This window comes from Myiozetetes cayanensis, unplaced genomic scaffold (genome assembly GCF_022539395.1).
Source record: "Myiozetetes cayanensis isolate MyiCay16 unplaced genomic scaffold, myiCay2020 scf5-8, whole genome shotgun sequence".
NCBI lineage: Eukaryota > Metazoa > Chordata > Aves > Passeriformes > Tyrannidae > Myiozetetes > Myiozetetes cayanensis.
The window spans coordinates 67,521,192-67,546,494 of NW_026087742.1; the positions used below are offsets into that span (position 1 = coordinate 67,521,192).

Sequence of the window (25,303 nt, forward strand, 5' to 3'; positions counted from 1 at the left end):
AGGCAATACGTTCCCTTGGTTAATTATTTTGACCAGGGTGAAAAGTACCTCTGTACAAAGAGGTATCACAGGTCCCAAGCATCAGCTTATTTTATGTTGGGCTGGACTGGGAATTTAGGGAGGAGCGGACCTTGTGTTAGTCACCTTCAAGAGGAAGGTGTATCACCCTAGGCAAGAGCATCATTTTTCTATTTGCTGCCCTGGGTTCTTTTTTTCTAGAAGTGACCCTTCCCATTTTGACTTCACCTGTTAAAACTGCTGCCTACATATATAGGAGATCTTAGACCAATCTTGAGCAAGAAAAATATGCAAGTGGAGCAGATACACAACCCACCTCCCAGGTAAAGGTTACATTAACTAGCTGTGTCTGCCTGCTAAACGCTGCCTGGCAGCTGGCCATCATCCACTGCTGACACCTATCTGTATGTTTCACAGTGTTTAGTTTTAGTCATCTTTTGACATAAGTTATATCAAAATGGAAAAACCATACTAGTCAAATAATTAAGAGTAGGATCTCTGGGCTTGAGAAATATCCTCTGTTTGTCCGTACTATTATCATGCACACTCCTTGACACAGTTTTGTTCCTGCCAATTGGCTATCTCCGAAAAAAAGGCTGGAGCACAGATCTCTCTAGTACAAGTTTTGGACTGTTTTCAAAAGGAGTGTGGATGAGGCCACACAGTTCTTTTTGGAAAGCAAATTTAGTGATACAGGTACAGAACATGCTGTGCCACTTGTCCTCAGGCCAAAGACTGGGCCTTGGTAAGTTTGATTTAATATGATAAATGTAACTGCTTTATCTATATCTTGAAAAGAAAAAATTGAACAGTACTTGCTAGGCTGTCTTCAAATCTTTTGGACACACCAGTTACAGTAATAGAATCTTATTAAAACACAGTAGTTAACCAATCCTACTTGGAAAGTCTGAAGTATTAAAGGACTTCTCTTTTGGAGGACTGAGTGTATGAAAAAAATGTATTCAGTAAGTATTCCTCTCTTTTTGGGAGGAGTCACAGAATCCTATTTGTCCAAAAAGTTGCCTTCTGAGTCACTGCTCATTCCCAGCTCTGTGCTGTGAATCTACATAAAAACTCAATAGTTAGGCTACATGATGTTATTTTCATTATGCCATCTTTTAAACCTTAGTAAGGATATGGAGGTAGCACAATATTTTGGAATACATTTTATACTGAAAAATGGAAACAACAAAAACTGACAAGAAAGTCATGTAGAGAAGAAAAATGTGTTTTACTAACAGTCAAGGGACACACTCTGTAGAAAACTTTATAAGCGAAAGTTAAGAACACTGAACACAACTGTCTTGTCCAGATAACCATGAGAATTGAGAAATGGGATAATGTATTGCCACTGTAGGGTGCTATAAGCATTTGACTTTAATAATACTGAACAAGCAATTCAAATCTAAATTATGGCATTTCTGAACTCCTTAGGTTCAGTTTTCTGCTAGTGCTACTCTATTTTAAAATAAGACAACATCCCCCTCTGGCAGCTTCTTAGCAGGCCTTGCAAGAATTCAATGGATAACCAATAAGCCCCCACTGTTGATGAGGTATTTAAAATGAGCCTGCTCGAAATGTCCTCCAAAATGTGCTAGAAATCTAAGAGGCAAGAGATAGTGACCTTTGATTACTAATCAGTAATATGTCCCTATTGCTTGTTAATAATAACTTATGAAGAAGTTTTAATGGAGGAAGGAATTCTAAGACATTTCTTGCTTTCTCTTATAAATCATATCAGGCCACGCACTCTGCTAAATCAAACTATTAGAATTATTTTGATGGAGTTATATCCTGTTAAGCCTAGGCTGTGGCCATTTATGTTTGTCTCTATTTTTCAGAGAACTCCCTCTTTTTTTCCTTAGAGAATGGCAAACAAAAGCAGAGTATTTACCTAACTCCCAGCAAGTAGGTTACTGATAGGCAGATGTGAAACAAGTTAGTTGTCAGCTCCAAAGCACCTTACTGGTTGAACTAAAAAAGACCCAAAATCCTTCAAATCTGATAAATCAGTAGTAGAATACAGCCCAGTGTAATGGCTAGGTAAATTGCATCCTTGATTAAAAGTCACTGGTTGTCAGTACAGAGGCATATATATATATATGTATACAATATATGCATATATATGCATATGCTACTATTCTTACAATGCTCTTTGGAAAAATGTGTTTCTGTCTGTGCTTCAGCTTGACTACTTTCTTGAGAGTGAGAAAGGGAATAAAGGTGACACAATTCAAGTTCTGAAATAGCCTGAGAAATTAAAGTTCACTGTATCTATATTTCTGTCCTTCCTTCAATCAAATACAGACCTTAAACTAGAGAATTGAAAGAAAACTGAAACCTGACTGCAGAACAGTTCACACAGTCTGAGCTGGATTTGTGGTTGATCTCATTTGTTATACTGAGATCTAGAGGACATGTTTGAGTTCCTCTTAATTTCTGAAACCTCAATTTCTTCAGAGTATGGGAAGTTTATTAATGGAAAATTATTGCAGGTCATTTTCACTGTATGTTATGCTGAACTGTGCAATACCTGGCACTGCATCATGTATTCCTTATTAACCAGGAACAATACTTGTATGTGGTTACCATACAGAAAATGAGACAGAATGTTTAGCAGTAAGTTAGATTTCCTTTAGTCTGAAAAAAATACTTGATTTTTTTCATATTTGAAATACTAAGTAATCAGCACAGCTAACATCAAAAATTCACCATGCGTTGAATATACTGGTTGTTGCAGATCAGCCAGTAAACAACAGCTGGCCCACTTGATTCTTAAGCTAAGGTCAGTACCATTGTTGGTATTTCTTATATTGAATGCATTTTCCTGCAGACTGCCTATTCTGTCACAGCAGATGCCAAAGAGTTAGTAAGGACTGCCTTAGAATAACCCTTGGGCTTATTTTGTGTAGCAGAACTGGCTTGCTCTGTCCCATAATTTCTTCTCTGTGTTCAAAGACCATAAATACAGGAAAACACCAATTTAATTTCTCCAGACTGTATTGTTTGCATCTCTATATGTGTTTCTCAAACATTTTGGCTAAAGAAGTCAGTGCTGTGGGACAGGTTAAATTTATCTCTGATTTACAAGCAGAACTTGTCTGGTTGAATGTAAAATGATAACAAATTCATATAATGTAGCACCCGGATTGTGAAAGAAAATTGTTTCAAAACAAAAACATATTCCTAGTCTCAGGCGTTGTTATTATAAATCAAAGCTAGACATACATTTCAAATTAAAGGGTATCTATTTTAAAAGTTAATTCCCATTTAATGATAAATCTGCATTTCTTACAAGGAAAGACATCTCTTTCATTTGGGAGGCAACTATAAGGTCCCAATAAGTCTCTAAAGAGATATATTCATAAAAGTTTCTTCATGATTGCAAAAAGGTAAACATTCCAGGACTGCTACAAGTATTTTTAACTTCAAGAAATGCCAGAGTTGAGATGTACAAAGTTCAGAAATGTTTACTTGCTTGTATTCATTAATTCTGATACTTTAGTAGTTTATACTTGGTGTTTTCTTGTCTGCTGCTCTGTTTCATCAACTCTATTTCATCAGATATAACTAATGTTTAGACAATAACTTCACACTACTAAGTACCAAGCTTACAAAGAGGTAAGCATTAACAAAAATAAGGACTATTACTAAATTAACTCATGACAGAGTTTGATTTGTTTGTGTTCAAAGAAACTCTTAACTTTCACACAGATAATAGGACTGAAGGTTGTCCAGGATCTTGCTGAACGATCTCTCACATATTTCATTGCAAAAGTTCCCCAAATATAAAAGAAACATGGGCTCATAGAAGCTACATTAAAACCAGCCTCTGCATCTTAAACAGAAGCATGGAGTTGTATACAGTATTTCTGTAAGAAAATTATTGATTCTATACTACTGTATTTACTAATAGTAAGACAGTTCTTAGCCTACAAAACTTATCTGCAGCCATTTTAAAGAGAGAAAAAAATAAGCAAAGGCTTATTTTTATTTTTCTGTTTGTTGCTGGCTGTACTGTAGGAGAATGCAAATGTACACAGATAAGAGAGTCTTGCAACAAGATCTCCCGTGGGAGGGGTTTCCCCCCAGATCTTTTGCCTCTGCCCACATACTCAAACAGTGCAAATGCTTTATGCAGATCAGATTCCAGTGTGTGTTCCCCATGTAACACTTCTCCAGAATTTTTCTTTGGTGAAATACAGTGTTCCTTCATGTTCACCTGTGTACATACCTGAAACATGGTAGGTGAGAGGCAGCCCTACAGCTCTGCAACATATATGTGGAAAATCAAAATGACTGTAGTATATTTTTCCAAATGGTAATTGCTTGGTTTTCTGTTTCAAGGTCTGTGAAAGCAGTTCATTTTGTGAAACCCAGCCCTACTGCACTTGAAAAGCACAGCAAGCACAGAAGCGTAACAACTCACCCGTACTTTTAATTGATCTGGTATTTCTACAAGGTGCCACCCTTTTCCACACCTCCTACCTCCTCCTTAAGTGACTCAGCCTCTGAAGGAGAAATCTCTTGAGTTTTCAGACAGCTGGATGGGGAAAGACAATTCAGCTCTCTGTCTGCTTTGACTGTGCCTCACTTCCAGCTGTCTCCAGGTTGACTAACCACACTGAGCCACGCTAGGACACTAACTTCTACCATACCTAGGTAAGGATGTGCACTCTTCTGGCTTTATACAGCATGTGTAGAAAGTCCTACATTTTCAGATGTTCTGTGATTTCTTAGTGTCCAGTTCAGGATCCCACTTCAGAGAATCTGATTTTCAAACTGTGTGGAGAACTTGTCTATGAAAATCCAGGTCTAGAAGTTTTATAGGTTAGGTGTTCAGATTCCCCAGATCTTTCTGACTTCTCCTGGCTTTATGATCTCAATTACTTCATTATATTATATTATATTCATTACATTATATTATTAATTGTATTTTACTCTAGTGCTAATTCTCTGATGAAAAACTCACTGTTCAGACCACTTTTCATGAATAGCTGTTTAAATGTCAGTTTTGCTCTTTGGTTAATTTTATTGTTTATTTATTCTTTCTTTGTAATTTTTATCTAAAATTAAATAGTATTTACTCTTTTCTCCTTCAATTGAATTTGCTTCAAGTTTATTATTTTGCAAAAACAGTTCACTTTCATTTTCACCTTTGCAAAAGGAATAGCAAAAATACCCACTCTGCTTTGATACAAAGACTTATCTATACAATTAGCTGAACCCATGTATAGACAGGATGTGTTCTTCGCCAAAAACCGACACAGTTGAATAAATAAAATGATTACTCCCTCTTTTATACTCTATTAAAAAAACCCCCAAACCACTAGATTTAAAACTGATCATGCATTTCTAATTTGAAAATACATACAAATTTGTGTTCTGACTTTGCAGCTGATTTTACATTAATGACAGTTCCAAAGCTGCTTTCAAAACAGAATCTGCTCCACCCACATCTTGAAAAACCAGTTTTGAGAGCTCTTTCAGCTACGAAGATGAATGATTTCTGTCATACATTCACGTGTTCTCTAGTCCTACCTTGCCTGTTCCAACCTTGCTTATTTTCTCTTTTACACACATACATGTTTTTATTTTCTTTGAGAGTTGTTATTAATTCTGTGGCCAAAACTGCAGAGTAAAATATTCATTTAAGCACAGTGTATTAATTCCAGAAGTTCACAAATATGTTATATGGCTATTGTTCTGATATATAACTCTCGAAAAAAAGAATCAATCTAGGAACACATTTCTGTTATTCTTTGATGTCTGTAAAATAAATTTACTCATTTTTAAATGTAATTTCAGCAAAAAGACAAAAAGACTAACTAATTGCTAAACAAATAGAATCACCAGTGACAATTTTGTAGGGAAGAAAGTAGAGGTTCAGTTATACATAGAGACCTGCACCTCACAGAGTAGACCTTGAAGGCTATTTGAAGCTATCATATTCTCATCTGAAATAACAAGTTTGGATGTATGAAGGATGGTACAGCATTGAATGGCTCTGACTATGATGGTGATTTGAAAAACAACCTTTATCTGGAATTAAGGAACACAGATTTTTACTTGAGTTTAAGTATAGGTAGCCAGATCTGACAGCCCAGTCACAGCACTTTTGATATCTGAGAGGGGCAATGATGGGTGTAGAGAACAGCAAAATTGGTATTGACTTCCAAAGCAGAAAGATTTTACCTCACGCACCTATGGATCCCTATCTAGAAGAACAATTGTAACGATGTGTCTCCCCAGTGTCTTAGTTTTAAGGCTTGGAGATCTTCATCCTGTATAAAGTTAGAATTAATCAGTTTCTTGCTCACACTTTCTGTATTCAACAGAAATGATGGAGAAAATAATGAGGTTTGCTGACATGAAAGTTGTTAAGGGAAAGCAAGGAAATACTGTTGTGTGGTTCATAACTGTGATTAAGAGCAAATGTGCTTTTCTTTAAAATGTCACATTCTCCACATTCATCTCATATAAATGAAAGATAAGCCATGTATATAGAATTAACATTAAGAGTTACAATGGAAAACAAAGCAAATGGAAAAGTAGAGCTGAAGTAAGTCTTCATTTCTAATGGAATAAGTCTAAAATTTTGAGCTCCACTTACAAGATACTGAAAGTTGAGCTTATTTTTCAGAGCAGAATATTTCTTCAAGAGATGAAATTTTGGTGGCAAGTTTCATTATTTGGGATAAGCAAAGAAAAAATATATATGTTTATTTTCTTTTCCATATGGCAAATATTAGATACTTTTGAAAAGCTGGAACTGGAAGACCATGTAGCAAACAGTAGTCAGCAAGCTGTGGTTGTGTAGAACCATATATAAGTAACCTGTTATTTCCAGCTGGTGTTTCATGTGGATGCACCAAACTCAGCTGCTTCTCTGCAATCCAGGCTGCTTTAGCAACGCAGCATGAGAAGCTGGATGACAGGACAATTCTGAAACATTTTTATTTTAAACTGGTTGTTCAATTACAATTTTTTGTTTCAGTCCATCCAGTTAATTAATAATATTGGGATGTTTGACATTTTAGGCGTTTGCATTTGGCAAAGCTTTATGTGAAAAGCCTCAGTATAAAAACAAATGTTTTGACTTTTAAGAGAAGGTGTCCCTCTCACACCCCTCCTTCAACATTTACTATGTTGAATTACTTATTATACAGTATATATGCAGTGCTTCTTGCCTTTAAGCTGTGAAAATAAATATTGTTTATTAAAAGAAAAATGCATATAAACTGAATATTTATAAATAAGATCCTAATCACTGTCATAGCTAGAAGCCAAAGAACAAAGACTAGTTTGTTGCAACTAGTTCAGTCTGATGTGGAAAATATGAATCTTACAGGAAATGCTTGCATTATTCTCATGTATTTTTTTAAATACAGCTATGTATATATGTGAAGCCTCACCACATAGAAAGCTACAGCCAAGAGCAGAAGAAGGGAGGCAAAAGGGATCTGTGATGGAAGAATGGGTGTGTTCAGACCATCTGAAAACTAGAAGATCTAGCTTTGAGAATTTAAGGCAGGCCTGAGTTATTCTGCTGATCAGTCACTGCAGGAGGTGGAAAGGAGCTATAGAAGTGTGGATACCGATATTTGTGATAAAAATAGGATTAGAGACCTGCACTGCTTTTGGGATAACTTCCTTCCAGGTTGGAGGGGCATTTGACTTTCCCTGAAGTTATGTCTGAAGTTTTTTCTGAATTTCTTTGGGATTATATTTGGGTTTCTCCAAAAATGGGGAGGGTCTGAATCCAGGACTGGCATGTCTTAAAACCATTTGGGAACTGCTCACTGGACTGGCTGGAGCAGTTTTAATTTTCTTTTCAAGTTTCCTGACGCTGTTTTAAAATTTAAATTACACTGGAGTTGCATTCCTGTTTGTTTTTGTTTTGCATTCCAGCTGAGTTGTTTTGCTTCAGTGGTTGAGATCCTATTAAGAAAGTCTGAACTAAATTTACTACTATAGTATACTATAGAAATCTATAACTCCTCTTTCTCACAAAGTGAAAAAATTTTTATAAATCTCCCTATGGGCTGAAGATAAGATGTTCACTGACCTGTGTGAACAATGTGACAGTTTCACATCTTTCTTAGCTGGAATTTTTAAACTATCTTTTTAAACTATGGGATCTTCATAATCTTTTGTCCATTCCCCTTTCCAAACACACAGATACACACACAGTTCAAAATAGTGAAGACCAAGAAAAAAATGCTTTGATGAGCTGTATCCTGCCTCTTTATGCAAGATTCTTTTAATTTCTAAGATCCTAAAATGTAAATCTTACTCTGATGATTCTTAATTGTCTGTGCTAAAGACTGAAGTAGCTTTTAATTTGCATTTTAAATTTTAATGGATCAATCTTTGATATACAACTTGAAAGTTCAGAAGCAAGAAGCAAGCTTCGTGACACTGTGGCAGTATTCTGTAGGACTAAAATGCTCGGATTTAAAATTTCAGAATACCTGGCACATTTTCAGTCCTGATTGTAAAAGGGAGTGTGCCTGGTTTTTGTATTCATTTATGCATACTACTTTTGGGTTGGGAGACTAGGTAGCAGTTTATTATGGATGCTGTACACATGCACAACAGAAATATTGTTTTGCCCTTAAACCATTAAAAAATGAGTATAGGACAAGAGAAAAAACACAGTTTTAATTAAATTAAGGAGGACAAAAGAAACACACTTGGTGGACTTTCTTTTGTCTTGCATGGATACAACCAGGAGCTGCAAACCCACTTTATAGTCGCTTTTCATGGTCTCAGTGTCATTAATACATTTGTAGTAACCTGTAGATTTTAAAGACAAGCCTCAAAACGTATGGATTTTTTACTTTGGCCATAATTTTTATTTCAGGACAAATGCTTGAGGGTTTTTTGTTTATTTCTAACAAAGGTGTATGATACTTCCTTGTCAGTTCTTTGAGAAATTTCTGTTTCTATTACAAATATGTAGGAAGGAGGGCTATAGTCTAACATGAAGTCTACATAAGAGTTTCCTGTTATTTTTAGTATGAAATATTTAAATTGCAAAATGTATATTTTAAACAAGATTGCATTTGGCTTAAGTTTTATAAAAGAAGTCTCCTTTTTCAAAGTTTTATGATTTATTTCCCTTAGCAAATGGCTTTAAATGTACTTATTAGAAAATAAATCCAAATTCCTTCTATAAAAACTACTACTTCCTCCTGAGGTGAAGAAATGCTGGTTCTCACTGCTTGTAAAATATAGTGAAATATCAAACTGCCTATTATCTCAGGACTGACTGACTGCATCAGATGTACAGCTGTTGCTAAGCTGAAAACATAAATAAATCAGAGATCTCTCTGCCATCTTGGGACAGTTTAGGGAAATTTATAATGAAAATGGTCACTATCTAAACCTCATTGTTAGATAACCTACCTGAACAGTTTCTATGAAATTCAGTGGGTATATGTTTTAAACCTTCTTATGTAAGTATTTTTAAAAGACATTTTACAACCAATTGCAAAATAAATATGGCTCACCACAGCCCAGAGCAAATTTTTTTTGTGTGGGAACCAGATCCAGCAGTCACATGTTTTCTATGCATACGGTGCCAATGCCTGTTTGATACCAACAACTAAGCTTAAAAAAACAAGAGTGTGGATCAGAGCTTTCCAATCAACATGCCAGAATTTTAAACTGCTATAAATATCTGGAATTTCACAACTGGATAAGGATACATGTGAACTTTTATACTCCAGTATTATTTGCTTTTGCCAGAATCTTCTACCCCTCCGATCAGTAAAGAAAGAGCCACAGGCTCCAGTCTCAATCCACTCTATCTTAGGTGTGGGAGCAATACACTTTACATCTGTAATAAGAAGAATACAATAGCTGTGTCACCCAGAGAACCGGGAATGTTTCTGATTTTTAGGGGCTGCTGCTGTCACAAAAACTGTTTTCTTGTGCTTCTGTAAATCTTAGCAGTCTGACAGTGGAATTTGTTGGGAGCTTTCCATCTTACAATTATTTTCTTGGAAAATACTGCTTTTCAAAAAGGAATCCACTTGCTAAAGAGAGTCAGTTTTGGCCACACTCTTAAGTCAATGTCAGCACTGGTTTTTTTTAACTTAAGGGAGAATTTTTTGTTATTGAAATGTCATTATGTTCTGCTTGATGCTTTCTCTAGGAGAGCTAGTATTCACAATCCAGTTTCAAAGCAAAACATGAAATCTTTCAAGTGGCTCAGCTCCCAAATAATTGTTGGTTTGATTGCTTACTTGTTTTTAAATTGGCAGTTTTGGAGGTTCATTTTGTAAGCTGATTTGAGATAAGGGAATTCCAGTGAATGGAAAACTATTGCAGGGCAGCAGAGCTGTCTCTGTCCTGGCCCCTTGCGTTAGCTGCTGATCACTGTAGCGGTAAGACCCATCAGCAGTGCTGGGTGAGCCCACCTGTGCTCCAGGTGCCACTCTGAGCCACTGACTGATACTGTCTTCCCATTAAGCTTATCACCTTGCCACTCTTCATTACTCAGTGTAGTCCTCTGAAGGATCTCACCACATCGTGTATTCTCTCAGGGAAGACATTCCCAACAAGGCAGAGGAAGGAGAGACAGTGTGAAAGGCAGAGGCACAGGGCAGAAGTACACACAGTGATTACCAGGCAGGGAAAAGCCACCACTGTGCCCCAGGAAGCAGAAGAGGGCTGCAGCCAGCACTGAGCCATTCCACCCTGTCAGACTAAACTTGTGCAAGGAGACGATCGAAGCGGACAACAATCTTGAACTGGTTTTGGGGCTGATTCCTAACCTCTTCCTTTTTTTTTTTTTTGTCACCTTTTCTTTTAGATTCCTAGAGAAGGACGACATACCACGGAACAAATGTCAACTTTCGGTATACGAAAACAGTCTCCAAATCAAAGCGGTAATACCAAGTCTTCTCCATTTTCTGCTCCCAGGGCACTTGGAGGCTGAGGCGTGCCTCCCTCCTGTCTAAGCACCGCCATGCCCATCCCACAGCTCCCTCAAGGGGCACACAGCCTCGCTTCGGCAGTGACAGGATGGTCATTGGTCACAGTATGACCCACTTCAGATGCCAGACTATTGGTGTTGTGCCCAAACTGTCGCTGGCAGGGATTCAGGCCAGAACATCCCACTGGGCAGCGCTGTGTGGTGGAGTTGGGGGGGCCAGGCAGTGTGGTGCAAGGTGGTGGTTCCCCCTGCTGAGGGATGTGGTTGTTGTGGAAAGCCCGCAGGAGCATAGCAGCTGGCAGGGCAGGGGGCAGATTCATTGATCTCAGCACTGTCTCTTTGACTCACTCAGGGAAGATGAAGAAAAACTGAGGAAAATTAGAATGGAGGAAGGGGAGAGAAAAGCTATTTAATCACTGTCTGATGGGGTTGTTTGTTCCTCTGGAGGAAGAAAATTTGAGGAGGGCTGGAATTTGCTTTCTATGCAGAGAAATGACCAGAGGCAAACTGTGAGCATGATGATATTTTCCATTTGCCTGAAACCAACAAATATTTCTAAAGACCAAAAGGTTTTGAATGCATGGAGACCTGGCTTGGGTGGGATGGGCCAGGCCTAAGTACACCAAAATTAGAGCAGCCACAGCAAGGAGCTGCTTGGCTCTGCTGTGTTGAGGACATAAATTTTTACTGCCGGATTAAGACAGGGATAAGCTGCATCTGCCTGCACTCATGTGACCCGAACTGTTGTATCAGATCTATGTTTGATTTTTTAGTTGAAGGTTGGGAGAAAATTCATTAGACCAGAAATCAGTACTCTTCAGCAAAGCCAGGGCCTCAGGCAGCAACAAAATATTTGCGATATTTCTTGACAAGAAAACAGTGTCCTTGGTTCCTGCCTTTATAGGAGGTTTCCCAAAATCTTTGCACCAATCAGTTTAAAAAACCATGATTTCTGTGAAATGCAAATGATTTTTGGGTAAGTTGATAACAGTTTTCTTAAATTGCTATTGGAAAAAAGCCAATGTGTCACATGCGTGTTTAGTTTTAATAGTTGGATATATACTGAGTACTTCTTGATTATGTAGAAATGTTTATGTAATGTTCATGTCACTGAAGTTTTTCTTCAGGATTCAGAGGAGGTTTTGGCTGACAGTAGAAGAGCACAGATTAAAATGCTTTGGAAACAGATCAAAGCATCTTTGGCTAAAACTGTTAGAATGAAAAGAATGCTGGAATCATTTCCACCCCTTTTGCTGCCATCAGCTATCCTTACTGTAGAGAATTTTTCTTTCTGGAATGCATAAACTTGAGCTCACATTTTTCCTACTTTTGAAAATGTAACTTTTTTTTTTTCCCTCTAATACAAATTAAAAATACCTAAATATTTATGGGAATGGAAAGATATACATTTTTAGAGCAAACACACTTCATATGATCTTGTTTGCTAGTAAAAATTGTCCTCATTCTTGCTGTTGACTATGAGACAAGGTTATTGTTTAAACCGGTGGGGGTCCTTCCTCTTTTTGGTTGGCAAGAAGTGTTTATTTTAGTACATATTCTAATGAACCACTGGAGCTATTCAGACAAGCCTGGGATGCCTTCATTTTTTGAAGTCTTTAAAGTCAGATTTTAATAAATCTTTTTAAGAGAAAAACTAGCTCAATTGGCAGTGAAAAAGCTAATGCAGAAATCATGAAGTGAGGATAGATTACTTTTTGTTAATCTACCGTGATTGTTGGCACATTCTTAAAAACATCATCTTTGATGTCCCTGGTCATTTGTCAAAGGGCTGCATCTACGCTGCTTAAAAAAAGAAAGCCAGACCTTGTCATCAAGGCCAAGAAACAGAAGCACATATCCGTGCTATCACAGCTGTGCTTCTCAAACCTTGGCCACTTCTCCAGCAACTCAGTCATGGGGAGAGCAAGTCCAACACAGAACCAGAGAACATTTGCAACTAAACAAACATGAATGATGAGTCCAAGCCTTTCATTCCTTCTCTGGCCTTCTTTTGTTTGGCAGTATGGCCATATGCACAGTGAACATAATCAGATAAGAGCAGACACAGTTTGAGTTACAGTCAGATATACATTTTTAAACTGAATTTTATCTGGGTACTGCAGTATTTTTCTTTCATGAGAAAAATGTATTTAAAAAGTCAGTCTTGACAATTGTCACTTAAAATAAATTTTTCGGTGCTTTTTTGTTATTTCATCTTCCACTGACTGTAGCCATTTGCCATTTTTTAATGTTATCACTACAGCTGAAGTTCTTGTAGTAAAAGCAAGAATTACATTTCCTTATAAATCACAGCAGAATACCAAAACACATCTCTGACAAATGACATATTACTGACTGCATGTATTTTGTGTGGAGCATGGTCTTTATACACAATCTTTACAGTCAAATGTCCTTACTGAACACCAGATAGCGATGTTTCCTGAAATCTGATGGTGTTGCATTCCTTTTGCGCAAATGCTCAGAAAGTGAGGGATTAATGTATAAAATCACGAAGTTGTCTAAAGGAAAACCCAAGAAACTCTGTATTTTTCATCATTAATTTTATTGATTAATTGGATGTATTAACAAGGTTTTGCATATTTAATATTTTTACCTTTGCTTGTCTGGAAAAATTTGGAGTAAATATTGCAATTAAAAAATGGAATTTCTATTTGGTCCAAACTTTTAGCTTTTCATTTTAAAAGGGAATGTTAAAATATCACAACAATATTTCCTCTCACCTCAAACAGGCTGATGATATGAAACTCAGGTAGGCAAAAAAAGAACTGAGAAGGCTGGACAGTAGCCATTGCATATTTTTACTTGCTAAAAAGGGCCAAAATCCTCATAAAAGGAAACCAAAGGAGATAAACACCAGCTTTCGAATACAGGAAGGAATCCAAAATCTCCCAAATCAAGTCAGTATTGTATTGTTAGTTCTTCAATATACTAGCATTGTTGGGCAGAGATATTTTAGGTTGTTTTCATAAGTAAATAAGGCTTCTGTGTTCATACAGCACGTGAGTGTGCATGTCTGTCTGTCTCTCCCAATAACCTTTGAAACCATGCATCAATTTTACTTAAATTTGATGTAAAGGTATCACTTTTATTAAGGTTCAGTAAAACTAATACCTCACTAGAAAACAAACTGTTCATTCAACCATTAACGAAAAAGCTTCAGAGGGAGTCTGACATTTTGAGAAACATGAAAATCCACATAGGTTGGGCTGGGTGTAGCTCGAGGACCATGTGGTCAAATCAAGATTAGCTTTCATTCAAAATTTGCATCCTGTCACACATCTGCAAACATAAAACCCACAGACAACACCCCAGGAAACAGGATTCATTAGTCTGACTTTCCTGGGATTACTGTGGTATGCAAATTTCATAATTCCTTTATCAGATCTGTGAAATTTGTTTACATTAAAAATACACAAAGCTCTTTGATATTAAGGATGAAACTGATTTAGTTGGGTAAACTGGCTTCTGCAGTCTCTTCGAGGTTGAAGCCACAAACTTATCAAGGAAATGATCGTCACTAAACAGGTGTGATAAATGAAAATTCAAGCTGTGCTAAACTTTTACATATTTCAGCCTTTCTAATAGCACTTGAGGTTTCCAAAGTTATTCCACATACTCATTTTCAAGATGTTTCTCTGCATTTGCAGACAAGAAGAGCCCCTCTGTTGCAATTAAAAGCAGACAACAGGCTTCTCATGATATTAATAAACGACGGACACTTTTGCAAGATAACAGCTGGATAAAGAAGAGACCCGAAGAGGAAAGGTAAGAAAAATATGAAATGCATTTCTTCACTATTTATTTCAGTAGGCCATGTACGTTTCCTTGAAGTATCTATTTTTGCATGGATGGTATCAACTGGAATTAGATGAATTAAACAATTCTTATTTATTTGTCTTGATGAGGTATTGATTGCCTTTTGAAAGTATTAATTTGCTGAATATTCACTGACTATGTTTTTCATTGGGACTTTCAAGCTCTGAGTATTTAATGAGGTGCCAGGTTTCTGCTCTACAAGAAAAATCCCGTATTTTACATATTTAGGTTGTAAGACCATGATTTGCTTTTTACAACCATGAAGATTATAAACCTTTGCCAGTTTTTTTAAGTACTTTGTGTCAGAATCAGTTTAATGTAAACTAGGACTTGTATTATAGCAGAAACAACACCTTGAGACCGTGCCCTCATTATATGGTCCATGAACAGCTTGTAGGAAGAGATAATTCTTACTCCAAAATGTCTGAAATCTTCTACTGCAGAGATCTATACATGGTGCAATCAGAGTGATAGTGTACAGCTGTGAAATCTGATGGAAGACAGAAATCTTTTGCCAAGAAAAGTGTTCTATTTTTAATACTCCATTTTTAACTAACCATTGTTTTTCTTTTTCTTGAAGTGCTGATGAAAACTATGGAAGGGCTGTGCTTAATCAGTACAAATCCCAAGACAGCCTAAACAGGTAACATCTTTCTGATGATATTACCAAAGCAACCTTTTATTATATCCTGTTTATACCAAGAGCTTGCTTTGTTGAATTTTAGTCTATACATATTTCCACTGTAAATCCGACTCTGGTGTCAATAATTCTTAAGTTGATCACTGCAATGAATGCAGGGTTGGATCTATTGACACCTGGGTGGTCATAAATCTTATATGATACTTTAATTTGAGAAATAGATATTGAGTTTTTTTGTGATGAGTTGTTTAATAAAATCAATGACCAAAGTGGCATTTCTAACTTTCTTTTACAGCAGTAGCACAAATGAAAAGGAAGATCAGACAGCGGTACTTGGACGATACAGATCTGATACCACGTTGGACAGGTAGGGCTTTCTTCTGGATGTATTATATTTTGTGATTTTCATACCTGTGAGAGGTCTTAAAAATGAAAGCATGAATGAAATCAGTGGGTTTTTTAAGTTTTGTTATTTATTAATTATCTAATTAAAAGACTTTGAAAGATTCTTGCATGAATTTTCAATGAGACAAATGGAAATGTGATTTGAGAAAAGGTTCTTTTGACTTCTTGTTCTTCTTTTTTTTTTTCTGTAACAATTTCTGTGTATTCTTGTTTTTATAAATATATGCATCTTTCCACAGATGATAACCATTCCTTCTCAGTTTTTTCTTTTCAAACTATAAATCAAAGTCCTATCTTCAGTAGTTAAGCACAACATGGCTAAACCTCTTGTTCTTTGCAAATCCTCTCTGCCACTTCATACCATGATAAGTACAAATATCAGAATCATATGCTTTTCATGTAATTTGAATGTTCTATTCAGCCCTGACCTCTGTTAAGACACGACCATGCTTGTGTTTACAGATTCTTTCTGCCTTGCCTCTTCAAAATCCAGCCCCCATTAACATCTGGAATCCAAAACATGCTGATACCATGAGTACCTGTACATAAACACACACACTGTGGAAATGTGCACTTGTTTGTGCACATTTCATAGTACTATTGTTTTATTTCATGATCCTTACTACTGCTGTAAGAAACAATGCAAAACTGTTAGATAAAATTTACCTTCTCCACAGAAGTCTGGAAAAGAATAGGCTAGAAACCTGTGTGGTATCATCCCCCAGTCTATTCTTCTACAGCCCAGTGAATCCTGCTGTATTTGTTCATTCACCATGAGGAGACCATTCTATAACTTCAGTTTACCTATTGCTCTTCTCTGTATCTTTTATATTTCCATATTATTCTTTTTGATCTGGGGATCCAAGTCCCAAGGCACATAGTTAAGATGTATGCACAACTTGTATGTACACAGAGGAGTATAACAATGACTTCTGATTCATTTCCTTTTCTTTCCATGTACTTAATAACTTTGAATTTGCTCTTCACTGCTGAGAATTGAGTTTTGATTTTTCATAACATTATCTATATAATTCCAAGATTTCTTTCCTTAGTAATAATAGTTCACTCAGAGATCAATTGTTTTTCTTGGCAGGCATTACTTTGCATCCAAGAAAGTGAGTGCCATCTGCTGTTCTAGAAATCTGACATGTTAGTAGATGATTTCTGAAAACTTTGCCAGTTGGGATTTGTTTTGACTATCATGAATCAATGAGATTGGCAAGCAACATCATCTCACTCTCCTTCTTTTCCAGATAATTCATGAACATTGGAAAAACGCAGGTCTTATACAGGTCTCTCTTTCCACTCTGAAAACTTGCTGTTTATTTCAAAACTTTCCTACTTTTTAAAGCAGCTATTTATGCATGGAAGGACCTTCTCTATTTCCAATAGGAGATCAGTTTATTTAAGGGCACTTAAAGCAAATTTCTGTGAAGCTTTTCGGAAATTTGAGTGAATATATCAGCTATGTCACACTTATTCACAGACTTCAAAACAATTTTTAAGGCTTAATTTTCATGCATCAAACCCTGATTACTGATTCAGAAGTCATAGGACAGTTCCAGTTTCTACAGTGTCACTGAAGAGCATTGTCCTTCTGTACTCTGTATCTTTTTGCTTTATGCTGAGATACAAAAATATCTAAATTAATAGAGATTGTAAGCTGTCTTTGTGTCTTCATATACACAGATATCTAACATTAAGGGTTCTTAATATGTAACTGATGAGGGAGAATACAAAGAAAGGATTATAGGTGTGAATATACACTTCTGATAATTAGTGCAGAATATGTCCATAAATGGAGCAAATTAATGGTGCTTCTGTCTTGAAATTACCACAGTGAGGAAGCTGTGGTCAAGTTATTTGCTTTTCCTCAGTCATCAATGGTCTTCTTAAAACTGAAATATAGCCATACTAGGATTAATTTGTGCACACCTGTTGCCAGAAGGCAGTTCTGGAAGGGGTGACCACATGTTCTGCAACTCCTCAAATTTGCAACCTAAGGTATAACAGGGTTTGGTGACATATTTTCACTTAGTACCTTTTTTACAGTTGAATTTCGTACTTCTGCTTTCTCTGTGAAGGATGTTCTCCACTTGGCACAATTCCCTTATTTTCTTATAAATTATTTCTGGCAAGCATAGCCATAGTATGGCAGCCTTCCAAGCTTAGAAGTGACCAGTTTGCAGAACAGCTATATTGTTTATTGCCTCTGTGTGAAAAAACAGCATTCTTTTCTTTTTCTTTTTTTTTTTTTTTTTCAAAAGTAAAAGACAGAGTTCAAAACAGAGCATGTTTCTGGAATGTAGAAAAAAGTTCAAAGGACTGCTCCTAGTAGGCACTTCTAGAGAAAAATTACATTGATATTGGAGATCTGTTGGATTAGAGAGCTGTTTACAGAATTATGTCATGTTATCTTTATGGAAAATTATTTCTGCCTAGTTAGATTTCTGTGAAATGGTAGTCTTCTATCCTGCAAGAATTCTTTAGGAGTTACCTGTTTTCAAGCTAGATACTAGAACATCTTTTCACAATTCTGCTTTGCAACTCTTCTAGCCATGACGGCAATATTACAAAAGAAAAGGTTTTAAAGAATCTATCTCTATCTGGATGAATATCTCTTAAATAGCTAGTTTTCAAACTGACAAAATAATAATTGAAAATTAAATTAAAAGAATCTTCGATGGCTATAGGAATAATTTTGAGTTCTTCATTGCATGTGTAAATGCGCAAGTAAAATCATATCTAAAAGACATATTAAGTGCAGCCTTTTGCTTCCTCGATAGTGCCCTATCCATGTTCAAAAAAGGTTTTTTTTTAATATGAATTTTGCCTAACCCAGTCTTTACAAAACTTGAACATCATTTTCCATATTAAGGACCTGGGGGAGTTGTTGCAGATGGCTACGTGCAATTGCACCACTGGCTGCCAGCACAAGAAAACACTGAACACTATTAAGTTGTTTTCAGAAATCCAAAGATTGATGGCAGTAGATGCACATGTACTTGTACTGGCATGTAGCTCTACATTGCTTCTAACTCAGTCAACAATTGCTTTGTGCAGATGATCACAGACAGACTTTTTGGATGGGTAGAAAAATTTTATTTATCCTTTTATTTCTCTCTTATTATTAGCAACTAAATAAATATTTGATGCAAGATGGGAGAAAAGTTAGATAGTGATGAAAATTACATTGTTATTTTTTCAAGTACCAAATGCTGCTAAGTCCAAAATAGCTTCCAGAAACACTAAATCCTAAGTGCATTTATAGGAATTAGGTCTGAATAGATGATACTGAAGCAAATGAGACACTTTGATTGTGCACTTTATTAATAACGTAATCCTTTCAAATGGTAGAATTTATTATGAAAGGACCAGAGAGCAAACCAGAAACCACTTTTTTATGTGATTTGAACCTGCTTTGAACACCTTGAACACTGCATGCATCATTCACTTATGTGAAGAAACTACAACAGAACCACAAACAAAAATTTAAAGATGAGAAAGGATGGAATAGCTTTCATATGCAGAATATCTGAAGAAACAAAGAGTCCTCAGCTTGGAAAATAGTAATATAGGGAAAGTGAGTGAGGAAGCAGTAATTTCTATTGCACTGTAAGAATGAGGAGACACTATAAATGTTTGTGTCATGATTTAAGAAAAAAAATGAAGAAGATAAGAAAAAGAACATTTGGTTTTTTCTGAATGCATGTATTAATTGTAGGAGTCACCAGAAACATAAGTTACCTCAGAAAAACTCTACATGAGTAAATGGACCATTGATCCAGAGATGTCTGTTGGAGACGACATTCTGGGTGCGAACAGAGAATATTCTTTGACTGCCTATCAGAAGCTGAAAAGTTGCACAAGGAGAAATTAACACTATACTTACCTTTCTTTAACTTTTTTTTCCCCAAAAGCTTTTGCTACACTGGGCAGCAATGGAGCAGAATGCCAGATAGAATCATTAAGACTTTAAAATGAGGAAATATAAAATTAAGTAGAGTGTTGTGCTGAAATTTTGAAAACACACAACAACGTGTGACAGAAATGCTGGTTCATTTTCTAGATAACAGTGAGACGGAATGCTCAGATTTGCATCCGCAGCAACGCCAGCAAGTTTAGTGAGACCTCTAGTGATCTTCCGAGTAACTGTAGCTGCCGTCACAGTCAGAAGCTGCCCTGACACAGATTGTTATTTGCACAATTAAATTTAGGATTTGCAAAAGGCACAGAGCACATGCTGGTGCAGATCATTTCCCAGAACCCCCTGGAAGGTTTTGAATTAAATACAACAGTATTCCGTGCTGCTTGGCTGAAGGCAGAATGCAAAAGGTTTTTACATAAATTTAGATTATAGTTTTAGGATTAGTTATTTTGCATCTATAGCTTCAGTTTGTAGTTGGGAATAGATAACTAAAATTAAGAAATTTCTATATGTAAATAAGTTGTAGCTCAAGATGTGTTTCAACTGATTTAACTAAATACTCAGGATAACCCTCTCAACTCAGCATTTGTCATCTATTTCAATGCACATCACTTCATATTTGAGCTTTTTGTAGTTCCCCTGTTCCTACTAAAGGATATTCCATGTATGGGAAGAAAGTTGGATTAAAAAAGAACTTAATCTGCTTCAGCTAGGATAGCTACATAGTGATTTCTGTGAAAATTCTGAAGGGTTTTAGGCAACAGTTGTAGAATCCATAACAGGCTTGAAAAATCATGTCGTTGTTTCTTCATGTAAGTTTCATGGCTCAGTTTAAACACAAATAATATAAATTCTTTGATAGAAGTTTTTCCTGTAGGTCATTACAATGCTTTGCCAGGGATTTTAAACCAGAATATTTTCTTACCGCATTGATGTCTAAAATCTGTAAAGAAAACAAGACTGTTGCATCTCTCGGGGGGTGGTGAGGGAGAGCGAAAGGCACTAATTCTGTGTTTACTGCTTGACTGAACATTGCTTTCTCTCTAGCATTCTAATCTAATTCAAAGGAGTTGTAATAAATTGTTAGCAACAGTGAGGCTTAATGCAGTACATCTATTGCTGTTTGAACATCACCTTTGAAAAGTCTTATTCAGTGAGCTACTTACACTCTACAGATAATGCACTAAATTTATATAATTTCAGCTTCTGTTCTACACCTATTTTGATACTGGGGAATTTTTAATCTATACACAGGGCAAGTTGATACTGCATCTTTTAATTTTACTGCAAGTGAGTTTAAAAAAATATGAGTGTCTATTATCAATAATTTCTGTGTTTCTAACAGAATTCCAACCAGAAGTGATACCGATAAAGTGAATAAGTACCCAACTCTGAATGATAAGCAAAACAACAGGTATGAGTTTTGGAAACGTTATCATCTAAATATTTATCAGTTTATCATTTATCATGCATTATCATTATCATAACTTCAGAATACATGTACATACCAAGAATATATAGAGAAATTACTTGTATGGCACATGGCCTAATGGTTGGCTTCATTTAATCACCTGACAGCTGGAATGTAGACATCTGTATTCAGATTACCATAGACTTTTTATAGCCAATGAGGAGAAAAAGGGTCTCTCGGAGGACAATTCCTCTGGTGTTTCTCACATAGTTTCTTTAGAGTAAGAGGAATTTTCCTTAAAAAAGCCTATTTCTCCACACAGATTAAAAGAGAGACCAGCTCATATTTGCTCAGTCACATTTGCTCAGCATAGTGACTGCGTAAAAATTACATTTTAAATGCAAGAAGAAAGAATCAGAGTGTTTCTAAAAGTGTAGGTATATTCTAGAGCTCTGGATCTCTCTGCACAAAGTCTACCAAACATAATTCGTAATTCTGAGGGAGGACTACATGAAAAATTCTAATCAGTGTTTTCAGTGGAAAATGCCATTGTACACTGCCAGTGGAAAACTTGGGTACCAAAACATAAAACATAATTTTATGACAGGCTGATTTTTCCAGTAGAAAACTTTTATTTTGTCAGAATGTCAGTCTATTTAAAAAAACAGTTTTAATTGAGAATAAGTTAGCACAGCATTTTTGACATGTTATTAAAAGAGTTTCTTTGATTCAGAAGTGGCCACTTTATACATGTAATATGATTACAGAACACCGAAAAAATCTTTTCTAAAGAACTTACAGCTATCACCTAACTGAAATTTTTATTAAAGAAAAGAAAGTCAGATCTCAGCCACCATATTTATAAATGCAATGGGACAAATACACGGCTTTGTGCCTTCATTAATGTCAGCACAGTTCTGTCAGTAATAAATTACACAGAATATACTTGCTAAAGAGGACAGCAATTAAAAGTCCTCTTGTGAAGAGCTGAGATATTGCTTTAAAGAGCAAATGAGTATCTCTGGCATTTAAAGTTCAACAGAGGTCATTCTTTCAAATTATGGTTTTGCACCATTATGTGGTAAATCATGGTAATGATGACACATGAAGCATCATATAAACTGGATTTTATGTTATTTTGGCTGGAGATGGTTTTTTAACAGACCAACCATGAATTCTGAAGTGGGTCGTAAGTGAGACTTCAATTGTATATATATTTTTTCCTTCCAGAGATCAATAAAATTATTTGTAAAGCTCTAAAGCTCTATACTTCAATTACTATGATGGAGTTGCAGAGAATAAGACAATAACTTTTTGATATATTAAATATATATATATAAATCTCTGGCTTGGATATTATATAGTTTAGGAGTATGAGAAATACCATCTCCTTTACAGGCATATCATAACATAAGAGCAGCTTACTTGAACAAGAAAATAAAATTTAAAGTATGAAAAAATAAAGATTTTAAATATTGTAGGGACTGGAGACTAAAGCATAGGCACAGAAGTCAAGATTTTAAGAAGTCAGAAATTACTTTCGTTATCAAGTAGAAATGCAGCTGTTCTCCAAACATCAGAATCTCTTAAGGTGTCCCAAATTTTGTATTCTTTGAGGTATTCCCAAAATTTCAGTTGGCATGTATAAACATAGTTATACCATTTACCATACACAGTTGAATGATTCTGATAGTAGAAAAATGATTTCTTACAATTCGAAGGTTTTCTAGTTTAAAATGATACTCCTGTTGAAGATTAATTAATTAATTCCTTAACAGGCAATCTTGGACTCCGGATGCAGCACTCACAAACACTGCTGCCACTTCTTCAATCAAGAAAAAAAGGTATTCAATGCCACCATTGCTTGATTGCTAGAGAATATATAGCACTGTATATAAGCACTCAGTACCAACTTCCTCCTCCAGCACACTCAAACTCCTCAGCAAGCTTCAAGAATTAAACTTTTGCATGCTCTGTTTTTTTTCTTGGGAGTTACAGTGTTGTCTCTGTAGAGCCAGCTTTGTGAGCCCTGTGAACAAAGCACAACTGGTGCTAACTTTTTGCCGCAGCCCCTAACTCAGCTAGCATATGCATTTTCAGTGTCTAAATTTAAAGCATTGTAGCTCACTCTAATTGCCAAATCTCTGATGCCAAACTTGACTCTGTGCTGTTGCAGTAAGTATGAAGCACAGAGTTATCTAAATGGCATACAGCTACCTTTAAAACTCTGGATTTCAGATAGTATTTTCTGGGGAAGAATAAAAACAGGGTGTAGAACAAAGTACATTTTTAATTTAAAATGCATTGCTGGTGATAGCCATATTTTTCTGCATCCTTCCCAGCTACAAATTCAGTTAATTTGTGATTTTGTCTTTCATATTTCATGCATTAAAATGTGATTTGTGATTAATTATCAATGTAGAAATTAAAATGTGATCATTTCTATATTAATCACCCTGCTTGTTTGGTGGAAGTTTAAGGTGTGTTCAGTACAGTAGTTCTCTTCAGGCTCTTTAGAAGTACAGAAGGCCATCTGAATTGTACCAACAGAATTGCTTCTGGTGCAATTGTTTTTTCCTTACAAACAATTCCTGGATTGATATTTAGAGAGGGGGGAAAAAAAAGAAAATAAGGAACAGCTTGTTCTGTTTCATGTAACCTGTAACAGTCTGAATTTGTTCCTTGGGTTGATAATTTACACCCTTTCCTTTGTGCACTTTATCTGGCTGTCCTTTCCATGAATGATCCATTTATTTGTACCATTCAGATTGCCGAAAATATCAACTAGAGTCACAGAATAAATTTTTTATAACAATAGTTAAAATTAGTGTATTATTTTCTATTCCATTCTGGTGACTGAAAAAATGATCTAAAAAGTATATACATGCAGTGTTTCAAAATGCTGACAATTTAAGGAAAATTCCAGGTACTTTTGCACCACTTTTGACATTCTAACATTCACAGTGTGCTGTTCAGCCCCATAGCATTAAATGAATACTCAAAAATTTATTTGTTAACATTGACAGGCAATCTTGGATGCCTCCCCCAGTTTCGAGTAGTAAGACCACAACACAAGCAGTGGAAAACAAACAGTAAGTATGAATGATTACTAGTTATTCCCTAATTCTTGGCTAGAGCCAATTTTGGGAGTGAGACAACAGGGCAATTCTTTGATGGACTGCTTTTGATGTTTAAGATGCCATGCAAAGAGAAAACATCCCATGCCTAAGTACTTGTTTTGGCTCTTGGAAGCCTGATGTCCAGCGTTGACTGAGGTCTGAGTATACAAAGTGCCAGCAACTTGAGGTTACATAAGCGCCCTCAAAATTATCATATCCTGCTTGCATGTTTTCCTCACAGTTTCCTTTTGAACTATTTCAGTTATTTTGCCTCAAGGCAAATCTGCTAAAGAGAGACTGGGCATAAGGGTAGGAATCTATTGGTGCCATTTGGGTTGACAGCCAGAGGTTAACCCTTGGCCTTTTGCTTAACAGTGTCAACAAAACCTCAGGATCTGCTTAGTCACCTTACTCATCAGTTAAGTGCTAAGAAATAGTTTAGAAGAAAAGATAAGGATAAAGTTACTTGCAGATGAATGTTTAATGTTTATTTCTGAAGTTGTGGTTGCTTTCTGGCAGATTAGAAAGAGAACGTTTATTTCCTATCTAAAACCAGAATATGGATGGTTTAAAATATTAATGAATGAACTTCCATGTTATTCTTTGCTTAGGTCCCCTACTGGCTACAATATGGCCTTCTGATTTCCTAGTTTTAATCTGGGAAACTTCCAACATGAGTCTCGTGCATAGCAATGACGAGAATTTAATGAAACAGAAATTAATAGATACATTGTTGTGCTGGGTATAATTCTTGGTAGATGATTGCCCAGGGAGTTTATGAAATCTCTGTTACTGGAAGACTTCAAGGTGAATCCTTAAAACTAAGTTTAGCAATTATTTTTAATCTTATGTGTTTACTACTTCCTATCTCTTTGGCCAAATATTCGAAGTCACTCTCTAACCAGCACAAAGATAGCTCATAGACCCTAAAGTTTATTTTTTTTAAAGTCAGTCCTTACTAGATATTTTTAATATGCCCACTGTGATGAATTTATCTGGC

The 25,303-nt window shown here is 36.0% G+C and overlaps 1 protein-coding gene across 1 annotated transcript in view; it reads left to right on the plus strand.

The window, feature by feature from the left end:
• Nucleotides 1-23,260, plus strand: part of LOC126648736 (sciellin-like) — a 40,182-nt gene extending 16,922 nt beyond the window's left edge. The window contains exons 2-7 of the mRNA XM_050332165.1: nt 10,841-10,916; nt 14,632-14,749; nt 15,381-15,443; nt 15,736-15,807; nt 21,119-21,187; nt 23,197-23,260. Of these exons, the coding sequence (XP_050188122.1) occupies nt 10,874-10,916; nt 14,632-14,749; nt 15,381-15,443; nt 15,736-15,807; nt 21,119-21,187; nt 23,197-23,260 (429 nt within the window). The 5' untranslated portion in view covers nt 10,841-10,873. The remainder of the gene's footprint in view (nt 1-10,840; nt 10,917-14,631; nt 14,750-15,380; nt 15,444-15,735; nt 15,808-21,118; nt 21,188-23,196) is intronic.
• Nucleotides 23,261-25,303: the final 2,043 nt, after the last annotated feature.